The following is a 22900-nucleotide window of genomic DNA, read 5'->3' on the forward strand; positions in this document are numbered from 1 at the left end:
TCGCTGGCACCCGGGGACACCCCGCCGGCGGGAGGGGAGGCGCCGCGCCCGCTTCCTGCCTCAGAGTGGGGTGCGAGGACAGGCCGGGGCTCGGTGCTGTACCCCGGGCAGGCGCACGCCCGGAGCCCGGGCCCCGAAGGACGCCCGGGCCCCGAAGGACGCCTCCCCCCGAGGCAGAGCGGGCCCACGGGGCCCGAGACCCGCGTCGCCCTCGCCGCCGGGACGCCGCTCAGCCGGCCCGGCCCGGCCTCGCCTCGCCTCACAAACACAGCTCCCCCCTCCCGCCCCGAGATCATCCCGGCCTCCACCAATCACAGCGCGTGCCCCCCGAGGCGGGGCCCTCTTATTGGCCATTGCCCACGCCCATCGCTCCCCCGCCGTTAAAGCCCCGCAGCCTATTTGCCTGCCCCTTCAAGCCCCGCCTTCCAAGCCGAGTCCTCCGCGACCAGTGAGACTGGTGAGCAGACCGGAGCCGATTTTGAGCGCTCCCGTGTCGCCTCGCAGCCAATGGGGAGGGCGGGCTGGGGGGCGGCGCGGCGGCGATAGGCTGAGGCGGCGGTGACGTCGGCGGGGCGGAAGGCGGGCGCTAGGTTTGAATTCCAGGCGGGCGGCGGGGCCGGGCCGGGGGCGCGCGCGCGCGGGCGGTTGGGGCGGCGGCGATGATGGTGGCGGCGGCGATGACGGCGGGCCCGGCGCAGCTGCCGGCGGTGTGCGACCGGCGGCTGGCGGAGTTCCTGCGGCAGGTGGACGACACCGACCTGGTGTGGCTGGAGGAGATCCGCGAGGAGGCGGCCAGGATGTTCAGCAGGTACCGACGCCACCCCCCCCCCCCCCCGCCCGCACCGGGCCGTTACCGGCCGCTTACCCTAACCCCCCCCCGCCTCTCCCCTTCTCCTCGCAGCCACTACAGCGACGAGCCGGAGCTGATGCCCAAGACGCCGTCGCAGAAGAACCGGCAGCGGAGGAAGCGCCTTTCTGCCCTGCAGGAGGAGAACCAGGAGCTGGGCAGGAAGAGGTAGGCCCGCCGGGGCCCTCCCGCCAGGAGCCGGGGGAGCTGGGACCCGGGAAGCGCCGCTTGGGGAGGGGGCGGGTCGGCTGAAGGTGGAGGACGGAGGCTTCCCTCGGAGCCCGGAGAGGGGAAGGGAGCTCGTGGGAGGCTGAAAAAATCCCCTGCAAAAGGTCTCACGAAGATCTTCTCCTCCCCGCGGCCTGCCCCGTGACGTTCCCCCCTCCGCCCTTACGTTAAAGGTCTGGCCGGAGGCTGTGCTCCGCAGCGCCCAGCCTGCTGGCCTAAAAACGTTCCGACACCGCGGTGCTCGTGACAAGCTCCGCTGTTTGTCACTCGTTCCGTTTTATATCTCTGTGTTTCTTCTTCCTCTCATCGTCTCTTCCGCCCTAAAGCGGTTATGTACACACTAGCTGCTTTCCGCGTCAGCCGCTTCCTGCAGCTCCATGTACGCGGAGCTCTTGGAGGGGCTCGTCCCAGATGTTTTAGCTTTGTTTCTCTGCGCGTTCCCGTTTGTGCGTGGAAGGGCTTCAGCCTGTTCCTGAATCCGGTTCCAGTCTAATGCGCTGTTTCTATTGTTAGATTATCTAGAAGGAGGAATAGCAGTCTCAAACTGGTACCCGCCACGCGATATTCTCAACGACTCCGAAATAAAGAAAACCTGGAGCTAGTCAGGGCTGAGGCCAAAGAAATCTCTCCGCCTCGACGTGTGACAAGATCCCAGACTGCAACATCTGCTAGAAGCTCCAAGGTCTGTCCCGAGACCCCTCCTGTCCAGCAAGTAGAAGGGAAGGTTCCCTTAGCAGAAGCTGATGTCAGTGATCACGTTAGCGCTGAGATGCACCTCCAGAAGAGTGCATCTAAACCATCAGAGAAGCTCTTCGCGACCATCCTCTTGAGCTCAGATGATGGTTCTCCCAAGGAAAGCAGGGTTGCCAAATTGCCGCCTGTGCCTGCAGCCTCTGAGCTGATGGTCCCTTGCACCCCCGAGGCAGACGATGCAGGAGAAAGCGAGGCTGCGTCTAAGCCGAAAACAGGAAAGGCAGCTAATACTACAGTCATTTTAAGTGAAGAGCCTAGGCTGGAGGAGGTAGATGACTCTGCTCAGGTGCAAGAGGGGTCTGATAAGGAGCCTTCCCAGCGCATAAGGGATAGCCCAGGGACTCCGACAGGCTGTAGGCTGAGCCGTCGCTCAGTGCGCAGGAGTCTGATGGGTAAAACGTCCATGACTCGCAGAACCTCCTTGGCAGAGAAATACTCACTAGCCAGCAAGAGGGAAAGTATGATCAGGAAATCTATCACCAGGACAACGGTCAAGAGGAAGGCAGCTCGAAAGTCATCTGTGTCCTCCAGTCGCATGGATGGTAAGTTTGAATGTCACCAGATGAGTTTGCTTGGCACCATTCCCCCTCTTTTTGTTGAAGTAAAACAACGTTATGGGGCTAGTTCTTCAGTTTGGGTGCAGCAGCTGATCTTCCTAGGCTAGACAAGCTGCAGTTAAGCATGGATGTTCTAACTGGCTTTCTAGAGACCTACGTGAATAGAGAAACCCAGGCGACCGTGCTAGTTTGTGGCCTATGAATTCAGCCTTGTAAATCAACTGGGAGAACAGCCTTAATGTCTTCTGAGCTTCTGTGGTGGTAGCTTGCAAAGTTAAAGAGGAAGCTGGCAAACGGGGCTTGTTGCTGCTGGCGGCTGCTTGAGAGGATTGTGGGCTCTCACAAAGGCCTGCATGTTTTCTGGGAAATGAGGTAGCTATCACAAATTCACCGCTCTTTAAACAGAATCTGGTTCTAGCTGGTTCTAGAGCTCCTCTTTTGAGAAGGGAATTTTGAGGCTGAACTTTGTAAAGTTGTTAAAAGTCTTCCAAACTTTTACAGTTTGCGATAGAGGCAGGTTTCAGTGAGGGACAAACTGATTTAAATGTTCTTCCGTGCTACTGGAATGCAAGCATTGGATTTAGTGCAGGAGAACAAAGTGATGGATATAACCTCTCTTCTTTTTCAAGCTGAGGGAAAGAAGCGGCTAGTAAGCGGTGGACTAGTAAATGGCTCCTGAAATGCAGGTGATGCAAGAGAACCTCTTCCATGCAATTTGATGTTGAGGAGAGACTGGCTCTTTTGCAAAGCGTGCTGCTTTGTTTGAAGGGAGAACTAATACAGCTGAAATAACATTACTGTAATGCGTTCATCTGCAGTGTTCTAGCTATGTGGGATTTGTGCTGTGTAACACTGGCTTTTCTTGAGGAGTTATCCTGTTTTGGCTGTAGGATATATTTGGAGAAGCACTTCAGTGTTTTTTTTCCATACCAATTTAACTGTTGAATGTTTTTCCAGAAACAGAGCGCTGCAGACCCCAGTACAGGGTTTCCTGTGCTGGTAACAGGGTAGTGCCGAGTTCTGTGTAAGTTTAGAAGCGCGGTGTTGAGGGCTCCCTCAGTAAAAAATGGAACCATAGGGAAGTCTTCTCATTTGTGCTTTTGAAGAGGCACTGAAGTGGCTTTATCTACCCAGTTTAAATGATCAGTCTGTATTGTCCAATCTGGATTACCTGGGAGGTTTAAGGGAGGCTTTGTTTCTTCCCTCTGCACTACTTGACACAATTTCCAGGTCAAAATTTCCAGGTGTAAGGGGAGGAACTGAGATGTTTCAGGCAGCTCCAGCTGAGCTCGTTAATGCTTGAAAGCCCAAAGCACCTTAATCGACTGCAGAGTGTGTGCGCTGTGTCTGATGCATCAGGTCTTGCACGGGGTATGTGTACAGCACGTGTGTTTGTGCTTCCTTCGATAACATCTGCAATGGAAGCGCGGGAGCAGACCGCACGCTCTGACTGTGCAAAGTCTGCCCTTGTGTACTCCACTCAGGCTCAAGCTGCATCGCCTCCTTAATTATTAACAGCAGTTTCCGTCTGTGCTGGTACTTAAAAGCTAGCTACCGTGGAGCCAGCTGGAATGCTTAGCAGGATGCAGCACTCTGACTGTAAATAATGCTGGTTTTAACTACTGCTGGTATCTGGACGTGGCCCTGCAAAATGAGTCTAAGCCCAAACCTAGTCACTCTTAATGTAAGCCCATTGAATATCACTTTGAACTCATCTATAATTGAAAACATCTGTTTTCTTACATTAAAATTGCAGGCGGCATTTTCTCCGGTGCTACTTAGGTATATTCAGCTGCCCTTCCTGGTAGCAGCATGCGTTTGAATTGCAGGCAGTAACCCAGGAGGCAGAGCAAATGCCTCTACAACAGTCTTGAGTGAACTTCGCTCCTAGGAAGAGCCTTGGCCTGCACCTATATGTTACAGCTCTGGCATCTTTTTCTTTTCCTGCAGTCTCCAGCTCTGGAGAGGTGCCAGAGGATGAAGAAACAGTTCTCAAAACTGGGTGAGACTACTTTAAGATACTTCTTTATCCTTAATATCCTGCTTGGAGGATTTTTTTACAGTGTTGTTCTTGGTATAAAATGCACTGCTCGCAGAGAACAAGTTGCTTCCCAGTTTCCTTGCTGTTATTAAACATGGCTGCCTTTTTTCTGTTTTTTCCCCCCCCAGGCCTCCTCCTGGACCTTGTACCCCCTCCAAGTTGGTAAGATTTGAGCAGAGATTAAAAGCATTTCTGTTTGTATGGACTTGTGAGCAAAACGTGTTGAAGACACCTCTCATTTGTTACTGGGGAATTAGGGAGCTCTGGCCGCGGATCGCCGGACTCGGTCCACCTGCTGCGTAGCACTTGAGTAAAGGAGGCATGGAGCACTCAGCTCGCATGCGTGCACGAGCCTATCCATAGCCTCCCTCCTTCCGATACACAGGCTGGAGGAAGTCTGAGATTGTCAAGTCTGTTTTAACCACAATGTTCCAAAATCGGCAAAACAAAAACCGGTGAAGTTCTATTTGGAAAATGAGCACGTGTGACCCAAGGCTTATTTTGGATGCAAGTAGAGGTCTTCTGTCAGTATGGTGTTACAATCTCAGATGCTTTCAAAGCCAAGGCTAGCTTTGGCTAGAAAATAGCATTCTCTCTCTGTCATTTTACATAAATATATTTAAATGTAAATGATGGGTTGATGCACACCAGTGCTGAATACCGACCTTGGTATCGCTGGCATTCAGAGTCGAGTCCTGCTTTCTGGCTCTTGCTTCTTAGCCTCTTGCTAGAGATCAGTTGTATGAAAATTCAATCCTGAATCTATACAGATAAATAACCTTCTTATTCAGTTGGACAGAGTTTGTACACTATTACTATTTCTGCATTTTTAAAGCTTCTTTTGACCTTTTAGTCCTGCAGATTATTCAAAGTTTGTCAGTTTGTCCTAAGACAACTACAGAAATTTGTAAATATCATTCAGGTCAAAACATATCCCTCCACAATTCTCGCTGCCCTCCTGAGGAAGAAATCCCAGGATTATGTCAGTGTTTTGTCCAGAATAATTTTCGATAAGCAAAGACTGAATTAATGGAGTAGATCTCTGTGGCCTTAAGCACTTCGGTAAGCAGGAACAGGCTTATACATGCTTTTATGGCTGCGCTTGTCAGCAGATCTGCAAAAGTTTGAATAGACTCAGTTTTTCTAATGCCTCTGGATTTTTAGCTTGCCTGAGTTACAATTGTAGAAAAGCTTAAAGGGAAAATGGGGAGAAGAGAAAAATGAACAGACTGCTTTGCAGATCTGTGAGTAGAGGACTCGTATCTTTTGTTTCTGTACCCTGATGAATTTATAAATACGGTCTAGTCCATGTAGTGTATTTGACCTACCCTTGATCCTCATCTTTTATTTCTATACCACTGCTGTTGGGAGTGGGACCTTGTAGCCTGTCCCATTCTTAGCCTATGTCACCAGGTTACCTTACCCTATCTATCTATCTATCTATCAGCAGTTTTCTCGGCAAACCAAACGTGGTTTGGTTTCTGCCAGAGCCTTCCTTCGGGAGCTGTGAGCAGCATGAAAACGCGGTGACTCGGCAACCTTCTCAAACCAGAAAATGTCTTTGTAGGAACGTATAAAGACAGTACCTGTAGGCATGCTGTTACTTAAAGGTCAGATTCTTCTCGGGCCTGGCCTCGAATTAATTAAATCTGTGTCCTTCTGTTGGGCTGCAAGATGCTTCTTGTACCGAGCCGTAGGATAAGACTCTACAGAAGCATTAGGGGAGGATAAAGTTTCCAGACTTCTTTTTTCTTCTCTTCCCAACTCCTTTGTGTCTGCCAGCCTACACGCTGGCCAGCGTGGGTTTGGGGAGTGGAGTTAATGCTTCCATTGCTAGCAGAGTGCAGATTTCAAAAGCCATTGCCTGCTCTCTTGCAGGCATATGAAACCATTACCACAACAGAATTTTTTATCAGTATAAGTGCAAAGGCAGCAAACAGCAATGCATATCACATCCACAACAGAAACACATAAGTCAAGGAAATGAGCTGTTTGTCTTTGCTGTCTCCCTGTTTGTCCATTCATCACTGCTAAGTAAAATGAGCGCTGCCTGACTCTGCCAGAAGTCCAGCAAGCATAAACAGATTTCCAACTTGAAATGTTTTTGTCCTTAATAGTTCATGAGTTTGTTCAGTTTGAGCAGTCAATCCCTCATTGCAGATACTTGTATTCTGTTAACTTGTGCTTCTAGTGATGACACGACATCACGGAATTTACCAAGATGGTGTCCCGAGGTATTTTTCACAGCTGGAGGTTAGGACTTCACGCTGGGTACTGGCCCCAATGCTTTATACTATGCATGCGGTTTTGCATTCTCTGGTAATATTGCAGGCAGTGTCCTTGTCAGAATGACATCACGATTTGAAACAGTAATTGGCTGTTTCCGTGTGAGAATGGTGCTGAAACTCATTTGCTTTTCCTACAGAATCCCCAAAGTCCACAAATGTCACTTCGCTCTCGAACCGTCAGCAGAAATGAAGAGCCGCAGGAGACAAGCAACAACGGTAGCTTCCAGAGGATTTTTGTGGCAGAATTTTAAAAAGTCATCACTTTGTTGGGAGGCTGACTGGGCAGTTTGAAAGATTGTCTAGTTCATTGGAGAGCCCAGTTTGAAAGACTAATCTAATCTTTGACAAGCGAGGATTTGTTTCAAGAGACGAGCAGTTAGGAAATTCTGTACTGGAGTTATTTTCCACGCTGGGAAGCGCGTGGAAATGAAGGTGGAGGGGTGCATGCTCTCCAGGTTATGGGAGGCCTAGTTGAACCCCGTTTCTGAAGCAAGCAGTTGCTCTGTGTCTGTGCAGAACACAATAGCATTGCATTAGTGCAAACTGCATGCCACAGATTACTTCAGAGAGCTTTGCTTTGTTTTGTATTTCTAGGTTTGAATGGCGCTGCGCGGTTGTTTGCTGAAAGCAAGAAAAGTCCTGCCGTGCGTAATTCATGGCAGGTTTTTTTGCTGTTTAGTGAGCTGCTAAATCTGTTGTCTGCTTTCAAAGTTGTGTTGGAAGGGATTTTTTTTTTTTTCTGCTAGAACTAACCATGTAACTATGCTTTCTTTCAGAAAACAACTTAAATAAGAACAGGGAGACCCAGGAGCCACCCCAGAGTGCCAGGTATGTTCGTAGAATCATTCTGCTTGGAAGGTGCCTCTGGAGATCTGTAGTCCGGTTCAAAGCAGGTTCAACGCTGCAACATTATTAAATGGCTTCAGTGTTTTGTGACTATGAAACTTTTGCAATAAGTTTTCTCTGCCTCTATGAAAAGAGAATTTAATTTTAATCTTCTATCACATTAGAAATTTTTTATTGGATATCTACTTGTGTATACACAATGAAATATCTTTTAAGCTAGGATAGTTTTATGACATTTTTAAACCTGACTTTGAGACAATCAGGAGGATTTGCCATGTATGATGGACTATATTTTTCTCACAGGAGAAAGCCAAGTTACAAAAGAGCTGTGGATGAACGCTATGACAACCAGCAAGCAGAAGATGGAGGGCTTTCTCCTCCGAGAAGAAAGACCCCATCCCCTACCTTTCCAGCCAGCAAAGTAAGATCCTTGTAACCCTGATGTACTTTACCAAGACCTGTTTCTTACTCACGCTCCTGAGAATTGTTTTTGGCATTCCTCTCATAGGTTGTACGTCCTTTCAAAACATTTTTGCACACTGTGCAGAAGAACCAGCTCCTCATGACGCCAAGCTCTGTGGGGAGAAATGGAGTAATAAAATCTTTTATCAGGTACAACACTCCTCTCCAATCTGATCCCAAGGTAAGACGAGACTGTTGTAAGCTAGTATGTGATGGTCTGATGGGTGTTTAAGTTAAAGCACAGATGTGAAAAACTTTTCAACCCATATTAAACTAAGAAGTAACTTTAAGCTGTCTGTTTACACTTACGTAAACTAAATAAAATTGTGATTAGTCAGCTTCTTAAAGAGTTCTAATTTGGACTCTAAGCTTTATTACTGTAGCATTCTCCTCTGGTATTAGCAAGTAACAGTTGGGAAGGAAAACTGGGAAATGAAAATCAAGGGGATTTTGAATACTGCAGATGAGGTGTGTATATATATATCTGAAACCTGCACATCCAAAGTCTCCTTTCTAGGACTTTTCTAATGAGTGAGAGCTGAGCAAATGCGTCTTAAATCCAAACTTCTGATGTTCTGAGGTTTTTCGGACCTTTGAAGCAGGAAGAAACATGAGGCTGTCCTGAATAGGAGACTGCTGGGTCAGTGAGACAAGTATGCCAGTGTCCAAATCTAATAAGCATCAATATCAATGTAGTATAATTGTCGCAACCAGCAAAGACACATGACACACCTTTGCTGTTTGCAGGAAGATGCCCCTACCTATGCAATACCACCGTGAAGTTTACAGCAGCACAGGGGAAGCTCCTGTACCCCAAACAGAGTAGTTGTTTGGGTGGATGGGATCTGAGAAGATCTCGTTCTAGATTTCCAAAGGGAGTTGGTTTTCCCTGTGTTCTGCTTACACAGGACAGTTTGGTCATAAATCATGATTATTTAATTACACGGGCTGGACTTGCAGTAGGAATACTACCTGCATCGCTGATGGGCAGCCCTCACTCTTACCTGATCTGCATTTAGATTTGGTATTTAACTCGGAAGAGAAGTCAGCGTTCAAGGAAAAGCAGGTTTCAATCAGCGTGCTGTAGTTCCTATTCCAGAATAGCGCTCTGACAGTGTCAGGCAAGTACAAGGGTGTAGCTTCATGGATGCACCTAGGGACATGCTAGAAGCTGGCGTGCCGAGCATAGACTGCTCATACTTCAAAATAATGTAGTTCTAGGGCTTGTTTTCACTTGCAGGAGAGTTGGGGAGGGAGAGGAGGGCATACTGCAGAAACTGGTTTTCCTGCATCTAGCTTATATCTGGCAACCTAATATCAGAACTTCTTTGTATTGCTTAAAGCTGTCACGGTTGTGCTGCTTAGAGAGTCTTTCTGTACTCCAGCAGATAAGAGAAGTCTATCATTAGGAATTAGCGAAGGATTCGAGCTTCAGTCTCACTGGTGTTCCTGCTGACGTTAGTGTCTGTGTTGACAAAGGAGCTAATATGATGAGAAAAGAGTCTTCTGACTAGTGCATCCTTTGTTGCTGTCAGTTCATTGAACGTTATATTTTAGGTTTTCATTCCAGTGCGGGCAACTTCTCTTCAGGACTTTTTCCGTGTGGGGGCTAAACATAACTAAATATCACCAGAGCAATAAGATATAATCATTAGTTTTAAATTAGCCAGTTTGGATACTAATAACACCAATCACTTACAACATGGAGCCCAGCATAAGGTAATCACTTCAATTTTTCACCGTGCTTATCAATGAGTTTGTACTAAGACCAGGCCTGACATAATTAGGCATCTGCAGTATCAAATCTGGCATTAAATTAGTTTATCTTAATCTGTTTGCTGTGACTGTAGTGATGGCTGGATCTTGCTCTTCTAACTGACAGTATACTTAGGCTGAGTTAGCTGGGCTGTTCAGAAAAATGAGAAGAATGCACTGCATTTCTGTCTAGATGACATATGGGGCTGACTGTGTGCTTGAATCAAGCTGTAAGCACTCTGTCTAAATGGTGGTGGTTTACCATGAGATAAAGCTTTGTGGGAAGCAAAGATGCCAGTGGGAGTTCTGAGTTGAAGTAAGCAAGGTGTTTCCTAGAGCACCATCTGTCCCCTACACTCGCTGCAGGAAGTTAGTATCACTGCCAAGCATTAGCACTGCTTTTTTGGTTCTTTTTACCAACATAAATCACAGTGCTGTCTGTCTGCAATCTCTGCGGAAGCTGCCTGGACTTCAGGAGCTGGTGCTTCTGTTTCAACTTCCCAGCTTCTTCTCTTGCTCTCTAAGGTTAACGCCACTGCCTCGTTTTCCATTGCGTCTGTTCTCAAACATCCATGACTACATCACAGGCTACCTGAGCTCTGCTTCAGGGTTGTTACCATCCCTTGGTTCTGGCTGCAGTTCCCTGGTGTTATCTCTGGGCCCTCACTTAACCTGAGCAAGGTGAGGTAGAAGGAAGCCCTGGCAGGTGGGTATAATCATTTCAATCCATCTCAGGAAAAGGAGAGACAGAAGCTAGAGACTCTGAGGAAAAAGCAAGAAGCCGAGCAGCTGAGAAAACAAAAACTGGAGGAAGAAAAGAAACGGCGACTAGAAGAGGCAAAGCTGTGAGTATATGCTTTCTGCCTTGTCTGGAGTGCTCTCTCTGTGCCTGTAGGTCCCTATATCTAGATCTTTTATCTTGCAGAGTCCGTACATGCAGCAAAAATTCTTGTTGGCTTGCTCTCACACCGCAAAGACAGTATTTGTTCTCATAGTATCTGTCTAAAATGCTAATAGAAAGTTAAATATCCTAGCTGACTGCTTCTTCAGCTTTTCGTCTTAAGTCCTCTGTCACAGGTGGAGCTTAAAAATATTGCTAATGTTTAAATGAATGGTGTATTTGGTTTATTGAATTTCATGCTGCCCAAGAGCTGTCTGTTGGCCTTGTATTTGAGTTGTAAGGAACTCATCTAGCTGGACTACAATGATAAAGTTGCCCTGTGTCCTATAGGAAGCGTGAGGAGCGTCTGCGCAAAGTCTTGCAAGCTCGGGAACGGGCAGAGCAAATAGAGGAAGAGAGGAAAAGGCGCATTGAGCAGAAGATAGCTCTGTTTGATGAGAAGACTGAGAAGGTAAGGCCCAATATACCTATAGAGTTTATTTGGGAGAATAAATAATCTATTGAGGTAAATGATAACACACGAGTGTGCCTTCCAGAAAGAGAGGAACTGAGGCTGCTTGAAATCTAGAGAACAAACTGGAGAACAGTTGAATAAAGAACTTTCCAGAAATTTGGCGATTCTGAGTGACTGCCCTTCTCTTGGTTACAGCAAATGGCAGACGAAAACATTTATTTTCCAGAATTATGAATCTAAATGGGCTATATTAAGGCTCTGTCAGATGGGAGAAGAACTTCAAGTAGATAAAGCCAGCCTAATGGCCCTGAGGCTTTATCTACTTGAAGTTGTTCTCCCATCTGACTAATAGATGAAGAGGTGAAGATAAACATACTTCCTCCAGACCCTTTCTTGTATCTGAGACTTTCAGACAATTTGCCCATGTGACCATAGCAGTCATTTGTCTGCTTCAATTACCTCCATCTGCTTTTCTTATTTCCTGGTTCTGAGAATATATTCTGATGGCTTTTGTGGTATTAGATGTATAAATACCAGAATAGGATCAGCTCTTCCTGTGGAGATGTAAAAGAAGGTCGTTTCCCTAAATATGACCTTTTTAAGATAAAGCACAGGTCCCGTTGGCTCCTGGTGGCAAAAAAGGAAGCTTTTGCCCTGTGAGAGGGTGGGAGCTCTGCATCTTTGAGACTTACTGCTATGATATTTCACATGCATGGAGAACTGCCCCACCTGAGACTTAGGTATTCAGCTGGCTGTGTGTGTGTCTTAGGTGCGGGAAGAAAGGTTGGCAGAAGAGAAGATCAAAAAGAAGGCAGCTGCCAAGAAAATGGAAGAAGCAGAGGCCCGGCGCAGGCATGATGAAGAGGCCAGAAAACAAAAAGCACTGCAGCAGGTCTGTGCTGGAGCCCGTCCTATCATCCTGCGTGCAATTAGAACGGCCGCAGTCTGCCACAGTCTTTGTAAGAAAGGAATCCAGCGGGAGTACTAACACGAACCAACTGAAAATTAGTTTGTCCTTAAAGCTCTCTGCAGTGTTGTGCTTCCTGCTTCCTCCTGCAATATGCTGTAAGCTGTTAGCGGTGGTTGTGACCCACATTTCTTCTGTAGTTCTGGACAGATTCTTACTAAAGACCTTAATTTGTGGGTCGGCAAGTATTAAAATCTCTCAGTTAAACCTGTCTCTCGGAGATCCAGAGCATGGTGGCCATGAGGCCCTTTGGGGTACATTGCGGGCAGGGAGAGGCCAGCACTGAAATATCTGGAGAGATGATGCACGTACCTTGGAAGCACTGGGCTTTAGCCCAGAGTTGTTTCCCTGCTGTGTAGTGATAGGTGCTAGAGACTTCGGTCAAATAAGGTGTTTCTGCTCCTTTATTCTGGAGCCTGTTCCTGTACAATGTGAGTAATTGCCTTGTTGGGCTTACCAGGAGGAGGAGGAACGTCGGCACAAAGAGCTAATGCAGAAGAGGAAGGAAGAGGAGCAGGAACGTGCCAGGAAGATTGCTGAGCAGAGACAGGCAGAACAGGAGAGAGAGAAACAGCTGGCTGCAGAGAGAGAGCTGGAGAGGAAGAAGGAACAGGAGAGAATCCAGGCAGAAAAGTAAGACAATATCCATTTATGTACTAAATTCTGTGCCGGGACTTTGAAAAGCAACAGGAACAGAGGCACTAGTGAAAGGCTCCAGCAGTGAAGAGCTACTTTGTGCTGTCAGCACAACTCTGGACCATCATGGGTATTGAGCTGCCAAGAAGAAATTCTGGGCTCAATGTAGGAGGTGTGGTGGGGAGTGCCCTGAAAAGCTGTGAGAAAAAGAGGGGTTTGCAGCAGGCACTGAATGGGAGGGTACCTCTGTGTAGTTTTCAGAGTAATGGTCTGTTGCTTTGGTTCTCAGGCTACGTGAACAGCAGGAGAAGGCTGCTCGCCTGCAGAAGGAAGTGTTGGCTGCTAAAGAACAGCTCCGCAAGGAGATGGAGAAGAAAGAAGTAAGTACTCTCTTTTTGTAGATGGGTAGAGCCACATGGATCAGACTTCAGTAGCCATTACTGTTGGGAGCAGCTGAGCTGTGAAGCTATTAAGAACCCTGATGAGTGAGCTGTTGCACTTCTGTACTTGAGCCAGCCAAAGGTGCTTTTACCCAGAGTCTGTTCTCTGTCCGCTTCAGAAGGTATGCTTGCTCTCTTTAGGTGGCAGCAGTGCAAGAAGAAAGGACAGATAAGGCACACGTTGAATTCAAGTGAGGTTTTTGGCTTTTCCCCTTTCTGTGCCCAGGTGTATCTGTACCTCTCTTGATATCAAACAATAATTAATCCCAGGCTTTTCAGAAGGAACATCTCAGTTTTACATTTGTGCCACCTACAGCAGAACCACAGTAGACTTAATCAGGTTATTTTCTGCAATGGTCACGCCAGCATAGATTAACTAAGCAGGTGTTTTTGCTTGTGGTGTTGAAGAAGGACCTTTTGATGCCTTGGCAGTCCGTGCTATTTGAATAAAGCAACTGCAGCTGGATAGGCTCAGGTTTTTGCTTAACTTGCAGCATGCATTTTCACTGGAGCAGAGATAAAGCCCGCAGGTGTTGTTCAGGTAGCGTTTGGAATGTCCCTTCTCAAGGATTTGCACAAAATAATTGCTGGGAATTGGTAGCAAACCCTTTTGCTGTTTGGACGGTTGCTTTTTGGTTTATATAAGATCTGGGGCAACTTGCACTTTCAAGACGATTTGTGAGAAAGAACAGAAGGTTGGAATAGATGATTGGAAATTGTCCAGTGTTTGCCTGAAATCATTGTCACTCCACTTAGCAGAGCTGTGGTATCAGCATGCTGACAGCAGTTGTCTAGCTGCCTTCAGGGAGCTGAAGTCCTTGGTGGGGATCCCTGCGTGCCCAGCAAGCTCCTCACCCTGTCAGTTAGCTTGGTGAAGTTGACAGGCAGTTGGTGGTAGGCCTGTGTACAACTTGTCCTGCCGTTAGGACTGGGTGGGGTTTATTTCACTTGATTTTAGATGTCTGCTGTTTGAGTTAGCAGCCTCTTGGTTTCCTTTAGATCCCGTAGGAAAAACTAAGCATTCACGGGGTGAGATTCTTTTGACCTGTTTGGGACGGTTACTGTACAATGGGGTCACTTGGCCTCTAAAAGTACTGTTTATTAGTCTAAAGAGAGGCTAAGATCAGTAGCACAGACTTTTCCATCTGCAAATGGTCAGCTGGTTTCTGATGTTTATACCCTAAAGATAAAGTCAGTAGCAAGTTTTTCAAAGCATGAGGTCATTGCATTATCAGAGGAGGGCAACTAATGCTTTTAAGCGGGAAGGTCAGTTTGTTTGTGCCACTTTGTGAGGAAAGCTCAAACTGTTCACTGTCTGCACTGTGTTCAAAGGGCTCCTTAGCATCACAAGTAACAAAGACTTGCAATTAGATGCTTAGATATTTTTTTTTTTGCATATCAAAAAAATGGATCCCTGGATTAACAGCGTAGCTTAGTTCATAAGATTAATTCATTTGTGATGTCGGCTTGCCAGCAGGAGCAGAGGCTAGCAGAGATGAAGAGGCAGGAGCAAGAACAGAAGAAACTGCCAGAGGAACAAAAGGCTAAAGATATAGCCCAAACACAGCACCTAGAAAACAAAGAGGTAATTCTGCTCTCTCTGGTGACATTTCTTTAAGGGTTGACATCAGAGAACTTTGATTCCAGCACTGACATGCTGTTACAATGGGCAGTTTTACCCTCTGCTTTTTATATTCCCTTTCAATAATGAAGGGATTCTGTAAACTTTTTTTCCTGGTTATCTGAGGTTGATTCCTGGTGGCCTTGAGTATTTAATTAACTTTTGGGGAGTGAAAAGGAGGGAAGGGAAGTGGCAGGTATTTGCCAGGATTTTCTTGTTGTCAGGATAAGGCAGTGGCTGTTAAAGTAGCTTTGCCTTTCTAAGCTCTTTAAACACTGAAAGAACCTCACAGGCAGCAGCGATGCCGAAATAGTGTTATTTAAGTTCAAAGTTGGAAACAGCCACAGGATGGCAGCAGAGTCTGTGGAGTAGTATTGCATTTGTGCCTCACTACCCGTGGAACTTGAGGAGATCCTGGAGGTGAGGTACGTCTTGAACATTGAAGACAAATATATGGATCTTTATCTCCTTCCAAAGCTACATATTTTAATCTTTAAATGCAAAACCAGTGAAATAAGAGTTAATGTTAATGGACACAAAGCCACGAAGGCAGCCTCTTATGGGGAAAAAAAAAATCCGTTTCCAGCTCTTTAGAGATACTTGTCCCTCTAGTTAAGGACCGACTTATGTTTCATGGCTGGTGAAATTTGCAGTTTTAAGTTTTTCTTCATCACTTGCATTTTCCTTAGTCATGCTGTTCCCATCAAAATAACAATACAGTTTGTCCTGAGCTGATACGTGTGTATTCTCTACAAGGTAATATTCAGTTTAATATTATTAAACAAGCCCAGAAGTTTGGTTGCAGCATATTTAAAGCACATTACTCAGCTCCAGCTTTGAGGATGTAACAACTCCGTTTAAGCCTTGCTTGAATTGAGCAGAACTGCTGTATCTATATTAGATGCAGGTATTGCTGGCTTGTTCATGCCATAATAGCCAATTAAGCAGCCTAATTAAACAGGAGAAGGCAATGCAAAGTTGTAATTGGGTCAAAACTTTAGAACTGCCAGACTTCAGGTTTTGCAGTTATACAGTAAAGCAAGAGGTGTAATATTGAGGTATTCTGGCCTACAAGTGTCTCACTGTGGCTCGGAAGCGTAGCAGTGCTATTGCATCTAACGCCTGGGGAATATATTTGTCTTCTAGAATTCACCTGCCTGCAATTCATACCAGATGACTCCACAGGCTCACAAAGAGCCAAAGCCCCCCATGATAAATCCAAACAACTATGGACTGGATCTGAACAGCGATGACTCTACTGATGACGAAAGCCAGCCTCGCAAGCCCGTCCCTGCCTGGGCCACTGGTATGTGTTAGGTTGAAATCTGTCCTGAGAGCCCTCAGCAAACCCTACTGCAGCTTTGACGACCTGGTTGTAAGATTTTGCCCAGTTCCTCCTACTTGCACGCTGCAGTTAAAAGTACTAACCTCTAGCCGTGTGGCACGAGTGCTTCTCTACCACTTGGGGAGCTTCATGGGACAATATTGGGGAACAATACTCTTTTAAACTGCCTTAACAGAGCTGCTAGTGTCATTTTGCCAGTGTGAATGGAGTAATTATGAACTAGTGCTCTGGCCTTGAGCCTGCTTGACATTGATTTATCTTTAAAAAGCAAAGTAATGCCAGATGTCACGGGCTAGGCTCCAGACCGGCAGCTGTTCTGGTTCTGAAATACTCAGTTCCATAATTTCGTATTCCGCCTGCCCCAGGGGAGCTAAGAAGTTGCGGGGAAACTAATGGAATCTGCAGGAAGAAAAGCTGAGAAACCTTGCCTCTTGCAAACTTATTCTAGTTCCTGGACAGAATTCAGTACACACAATATTCGCCCTCCAAGTGATCTATGCTGAAGCTTTAGGCTTAAACAGGGTGGTTTAAAACATCAAATACTGCAGGATTTCTCCCATTTGTGATCCTCGGTGTGATTAGAGATGAGGAGGGCAGGGACACATTGCATACAAACAGCCTACACAGCAATTTCAATTAAAAAAAAATTAATGAATACTTAATCTTTTGTTTCTGCAGGGAGTCAGCTTAGCCAAGCTGTAGTCCACCAGTACTACAACCCTCCCAATGTCGACGCGCTCTTTGGGGTGATCGCAAGCCCCAAGCTGGAGGACATCTTTTACAAAAGTAAACCGCGCTACTTCAAGCGCACAAGCTCTGCTGTGTGGAGTTCCCCGCCGTTTCCAGGTGCCAAATCGGTTCTAGGTCTGCCATACAGCCTGAAAAAGTACTGAGGTGGGCAGTGGCTGTTTCTTGTGGAGCAGTGGGTATGCATGTCTGTCTCTCTAGGTGAGAAGAGAGTTACTGTTCAGTAACTGTAAATCTACTGGTAAATCTACTAATCTAAAGGTATTAGCATTGAATAAATGTCAGCTCTTACTGGGCCTCTTGCATTTTCTGTTTTTGGGGCTTATTTTCTCACTGTTAGGCAAAACAGCAAGCTTTTGGGAGATACTGCCTTGGAAAGATGCATCTCCTTTTACCCTTAGCTTTAAGCTGGCAAAGATTTAGACCTTTAGGTCATGAGAGTGCATCGCCTAAAGCTATATGATCCTCCCCTCTTCGGCCAAGCAGGCCTGGTAGTAGCTGCCAGCTGTAGTTGAAAGTTGTATGTCTGTACTGTCCCTGCCCACCTCGTGGCTGAAGCCAGAGTACTTGTACAGCTAAGGACCACTGTGCACAGCTTGGGTAAAATCCAAGTGTGCACTACTGATGTTCTCCAGAAGCAAGTCACTAGCAGGTGTGGTCTTCATCATCTCCTGCACATTGCCAAATGATTTCCTTGTTTCATTTTTCAGTAATGCACTTCATCCCAACACCAAGTGCAATTATGTGCATAAGCTAGATTGGTACTAACATTACTACAGCTCGGGCTGAAATACCCTGAGGATTTTATTGACCTTTCTTCAGTTGTTGGAGGGAGCTCTGACCCTCGCTGTAATCGTGTCTCCAGGAATACCCAGAGTAGCATAAGCAGGCTTTGTTGCTCTAGGCTTCGTCAAGAGAAATTGTAGAAAGGTTCTGATAGAATTTTGTTTCTCTAATTTAAATTCCATGTCTGTGGTATAGATTGGATTGAAAGAATGAGTTTAACCTTGATCCCTATCTTTCTCTCTTCTCCCCTTGTCTGTTTTATTTGTTCAGCATCAAAGCTGGTTTTATTTCTAGGCCTGTTTTGCACTTCATATTCAATAAGGCAGTGTCAAATGGACTGTTATCAAAACAATTTCCTCTTAACAGCAAAATATCAACTCAGAATTTCAGTTCCAAGAGCACTTGGTGTTCTGGGCATTCTTTCTACACCTAACTTGCAAATGGCAGACACACTTGTTTTTTCTCTATAACAAGCTCCTGCATAGAGAGAGTAGAGGTCTCAGCAGAACAGTACTTACTGGAAGATTTTAAAGGAAACAGTTCCGTTAGTTTCTGTAGGTTGTTGTGGAAGTCTGCCTTCTGCAAATTAGGCAGTCTATATAGCTCTTACCTCAGATTAATCTTTTTCTTGCGGCTTGATTTGTTTTAAAGATGGGCGAGTGTTCATGGCTGCGATTTCAGTATGCAAAAGACTGAAGAACACAGTTTCTGCGTGCATACAACCCGGTTCTTTGAAAAAAGCCCACTGTACAGAGATTATACAATGTGTAAGGAGACTTCTACCTTTCCTTGTGCATATAGTTCATGAACTGTTTGCAAGCAAATGTCTTTAAAATGATGTGGGGTTTTATATTTAAATACATCAACTGCTAGATGCTATGCTATTGATCAGTGTTTATATCTGTGAGATGATTGTACTTTTTTAGATGCTCTGTAGATTGAGTTTTGTATCTTAGAATGAATGTAACCTTTTTGTAAGAAAGCTTGCTGAAACAGCAAAAACTTTAAAGTTGAGTGCTATTTGAATGTCTGATTTGTGACATTTATCAAACTGAAAATGACAGTTTGATAAAAGTGAGTTAAATCATCTCCTCTGGGCTTCTCTTCTGGACTCATCATAGCTTTTTGTTAGAAAAATCTACAGTATTCTGGAATCTGACGTTTTGGGTTGCTTTTTGCACTTAAGGTAGGAATGTTCTGTCCATAACTCCTGCTACAGTGGGAAATATTTGTGCTTTGGTAACCCTGCAGAATTTGCTGACTAGTTTTACTTCCTTCTTTTGTTTCTGGAAACTGGAAGAGGGACAGTTTGGCACGATGATATATTCCCAGAAATCTTTACTAAGGAATACATGACTTGAATTGCTCTTGAACTAACCTTACATCCCTGTAATTCACTACTTGTATGACTTTAGAAAATACTCAGAATTGCTACCACCAGATGGAGCAGGAACTTCAGTCACAGTATACAACTGGAACACTGGTATTTAAAAACACTCAAACAAAAAAACCACAAGTAGAAATCCCAGGAAATTACAACCTCAAGACTTTAAGAAAGATATTTTCACTTTTGATTTCAGGCATTTCTCTTAATTTTTATTCCTGCTTGCGCAGGCAGCCTTTCCTGAGCTCTAAGTGCAGGTGCTTTCTGGTGCAGTCTGACTCTGGGTTTGTGCCTGACCCTGAGCTGGGCCTCCCTGGGGGTGCTGCTCTGGGTGGGTGTCCTGCCGGTGGGCTGAATTTCGGTAAATATTGCACAGGCAGATTTTGGAAGCTGCTCCTGAGTGAAGACGCTCCTAACCATAAAACCCCAGTTGTTTCGCTGTTGTCCAAGACAGACTCCTGGTTGCACACAGAGGTTATTCCGCCCCCCGGCTCTGAATCAGCTCTTGTATTCTGTTGCCTGTTCTGACTTACGGAAAAGTTTGATAAAAGCACAGGTGACAGAATGGCAAGATCCACCTAACCTGTCACTGCAGCGAGTGCCCAGCAGATACCTAGTGAACATAAAGCAGTATTTCCCAAGTGAATGAACTTGGCCATCAGTAATTTGCGACACTTCATTCCCTTGGGGGGAAAAAAGAAGTAATCTGATATATATTGTCTTTTCTAGACCGATACAGTTTCCCTGGAGTCACAGAAAATATCTGGAGCCAAATGATACCAAACAGAAAAATGGGATTGTTACCACATGGTAAACTTGTGATCCTGTAAAGTTAGTTGAGGTCTCAAACCTAAAACTGCTCCAAGAAAGAACAAGTAAAAGCAAAGATGTTTCTTGATGAGAATATTAAAGGGCACGTTGTGCCTGGCTTTGGCTCGATGAACAAAAAGCTCTCCTGTACCTGAGGCTTTCCAGACACCACGTGTGCAGGTGACCTCCATTCTCACAGGTACCTGTGGGCAGGGATCTAGCAGTAATATGGTTGTGGTGCCTTTTCCAGCATGCCGGTTATCAGAGCACGGGCTGGGAAGACAGCAGAGCTCTGCGGGTCTGATACGAGGACAGCAGAGCTCTGCGGGTCTGATACGAGGACAGCAGAGCTCTGCGGGTCTGCACGAGGACAGCAGAGCTCTGCGGGTCTGATACGAGGACAGCAGAGCTCTGCGGGTCTGCACGAGGACAGCAGAGCTCTGCGGGTCTGCACGAGGACAGCAGAGCTCTGCGGGTCTGATACGAGGACAGCAGAGCTCTGCGGGTCTGATACGAGGACAGCAGAGCTCTGCGGGTCTGATACGAGGACAGCAGAGCTCTGCGGGTCTGATACGAGGACAGCAGAGCTCTGCGGGTCTGCACGAGGACAGCAGAGCTCTGTGGGTCTGATACGAGGACAGCAGAGCTCTGCGGGTCTGATACGAGGACAGCAGAGCTCTGCGGGTCTGATACGAGGACAGCAGAGCTCTGCGGGTCTGATACGAGGACAGCAGAGCTCTGCGGGTCTGATACGAGGACAGCAGAGCTCTGCGGGTCTGCACGAGGACAGCAGAGCTCTGCGGGTCTGATACGAGGACAGCAGAGCTCTGCGGGTCTGATACGAGGACAGCAGAGCTCTGCGGGTCTGCACGAGGACAGCAGAGCTCTGCGGGTCTGATACGAGGACAGCAGAGCTCTGCGGGTCTGATACGAGGACAGCAGAGCTCTGCGGGTCTGCACGAGGACAGCAGAGCTCTGCGGGTCTGATACGAGGACAGCAGAGCTCTGCGGGTCTGCACGAGGACAGCAGAGCTCTGCGGGTCTGATACGAGGACAGCAGAGCTCTGCGGGTCTGTACGAATCCGGGGCCTCCAAGGACACACCAAGTGGGTGCCGGTAAGTCAGTCTGGCTATAACAACCTGACTGGCTTCCTAGCCCATCTGGCTTTAGGGTACTCGTCTACAGATCTGGGAAGGAACAGCCCTCCTTCAACAGCCTTCTCTGAACGGCTGTTGACAAAAAGCACTCTCTAGTTAGCCTGGGGGCTCAGGGGGCAGGTAGGTCACAGCTGGAGAGAGGACTGCACAGAAGGTGTAGTACAGGCAGGGTAAACGGTACCCTCCTTCACCGAACTGGGGGAGAAGCTCGGGGTTTTACGGCAATCTGCCCTCACCCTAGACCTCCTAGGGTCTAAGGAATGAATGTAAGTGCCCTTGGGATGCTAGAATCTTTTCCAGTACCTACCAGTTTATTGCAAGTTACTGACGAGTCCAAAAACAAAAAAAAAAGGGTGTGGTGGGGTGGTTAATATTGTCTCTTTAATCATGATGAGTGTTAGATACCTTGTGAAAAAGGAATACTGGGGATTCAAACAGCCAAACAAAAGGTTGAGAGGGCAGATTCTTGGCCAAAAGAAAAGCCGTTTCCAGTCTTCAAGGACCACTTAAGCATAGTAACAATGGTAAAAATCTGTAACTCTGATTTTTGCCATCAGATATCACTTGCAATGATGAGACAGATGCTGGCTTCAAGAAGGCCTCAAAGCAAACGCTCATAGTATTACTTCTGAGCCATTTAACTCTTATTTTATACCGCTGATCTCAATAAAATTACCTGAGATTTTTGCTTCTGTCAGATGCTTCAGACTCATCCTTGAAGGTAAGCAGAGTGGGACGATGTCTTGCAAACTTCAGCAGGTATGTAGAAAAAGCAGCTAGCCCCTCTGATCTAAGCTGCCGTGGTTCAGCTTTGTTTAGAACACTTAAAAAAAAAGACAGGGACTTTTCTTACCAGGTCTTCTCAGTAGCACATGATCAGGACTAGGAACGTGAACCAGGGCCTCTCAACATCCTCGGGATCACTGGCATTTCAAAGCATTTCCTCCAGGTTTGATTTCAGGTGGGATGCCGAGCCTATTTGGGTTCAGAGGTGCTGAAAATCTAGCAAGAAAAGCTAGTTTCAAGTAAATAGAACTATTAAAAATCACTTTTAAGCATGCGTGAGAGCTTGGCATCCCAGCCAAAGCATTACTGAGGTTCGGTTCCCGTTGCCTCTGCCCTTTTATGACTTACTCCGTCATTCCCTTTCCTATCTTAAACATCCGAGTATCCTTTGAATTAAAATCCAGCGTATGTGGCTGTTCTGCAACTGGAGCACAGTGACTGCGTTCCTTGTGGCTAATGCCTTTCTCGGTCCTCCTTCCTCGGAGGATATGGCCCTGTCCAAGGAGAACAGCCCTGTCCAAGGAGAACAGCCCTGTCCAAGGTAGCCTGCTACTTGCTCAGCACGAAGCCGGCAGCCAAACAGACATGAAAAGGTTGCAGTTGTGACTGGAAACAGGCCAAGAGCAGGAAGGCCTGAAGAAAATGGAGCCACACTGGAAGCTGTCTGGGTGTAAAACTGGGGCGAAGCGCGCGGACCTCGGGAAGGGAGAGCATTGCCGCAGGCCTGGTTCAGGGGCTGCATCCCTCAAGGGGGTTGGCAGACGTGGGGAGAGGACTCTCCACGAAGACCTGAATGCGGGTCCGTCATCTCCGCCCGTTGAAAAGACTGGGGAAAAACTGCGTGCCCTGGTGAAGTCAGCTTCTCTAATTTCTACTTGTGACTTTCCATTCCCAAGTGCCAAGAGCACTTTCTCCACCTCACCTGCTACTGCCTTTGAGTCCAGGTGGCTGCCTGTTCTCCAAAGCGCTTGTTTGCACTGCACAAAGCATTGTCTCCTGGAACAACAAACAAACGAACAATTCCCCTGTGGCAGGTCAAGCCAAATTCTGCTGCCTCCTGCCTGGAGAACACTGTGTTTATTAAGCCT

General features: G+C 46.6%; 1 protein-coding gene across 3 annotated transcripts; it reads left to right on the plus strand.

Moving 5' to 3' along the window:
- The first annotated feature begins 662 nt into the window (after positions 1-662).
- On the plus strand, positions 663-17179 carry INCENP (inner centromere protein). 3 transcript variants are annotated; one of them, XM_076343580.1, is made up of 17 exons: positions 663-808; positions 902-1015; positions 1589-2370; positions 4336-4387; positions 4555-4588; positions 6852-6930; positions 7491-7542; positions 7864-7981; positions 8069-8203; positions 10513-10622; positions 11009-11129; positions 11902-12024; positions 12560-12732; positions 13025-13115; positions 14650-14760; positions 15943-16102; positions 16820-17179. In XM_076343580.1, exons 1-17 carry the CDS (start codon positions 663-665, stop codon positions 17032-17034), a joined length of 2616 nt encoding a protein of 871 aa, XP_076199695.1. In that variant the 3' UTR covers positions 17035-17179. The 3 variants fall into 3 exon arrangements, with proteins under 3 accessions (XP_076199695.1, XP_076199696.1, XP_076199697.1); XM_076343581.1 differs by having other exon boundaries at positions 768-808; positions 14653-14760; XM_076343582.1 differs by lacking the exon at positions 14650-14760 and having other exon boundaries at positions 768-808.
- The last annotated feature ends 5721 nt before the right edge of the window (positions 17180-22900 follow it).

Source organism: Aptenodytes patagonicus, chromosome 7, assembly GCF_965638725.1.
Source record: "Aptenodytes patagonicus chromosome 7, bAptPat1.pri.cur, whole genome shotgun sequence".
Classification (NCBI taxonomy): Eukaryota; Metazoa; Chordata; class Aves; order Sphenisciformes; family Spheniscidae; genus Aptenodytes; species Aptenodytes patagonicus.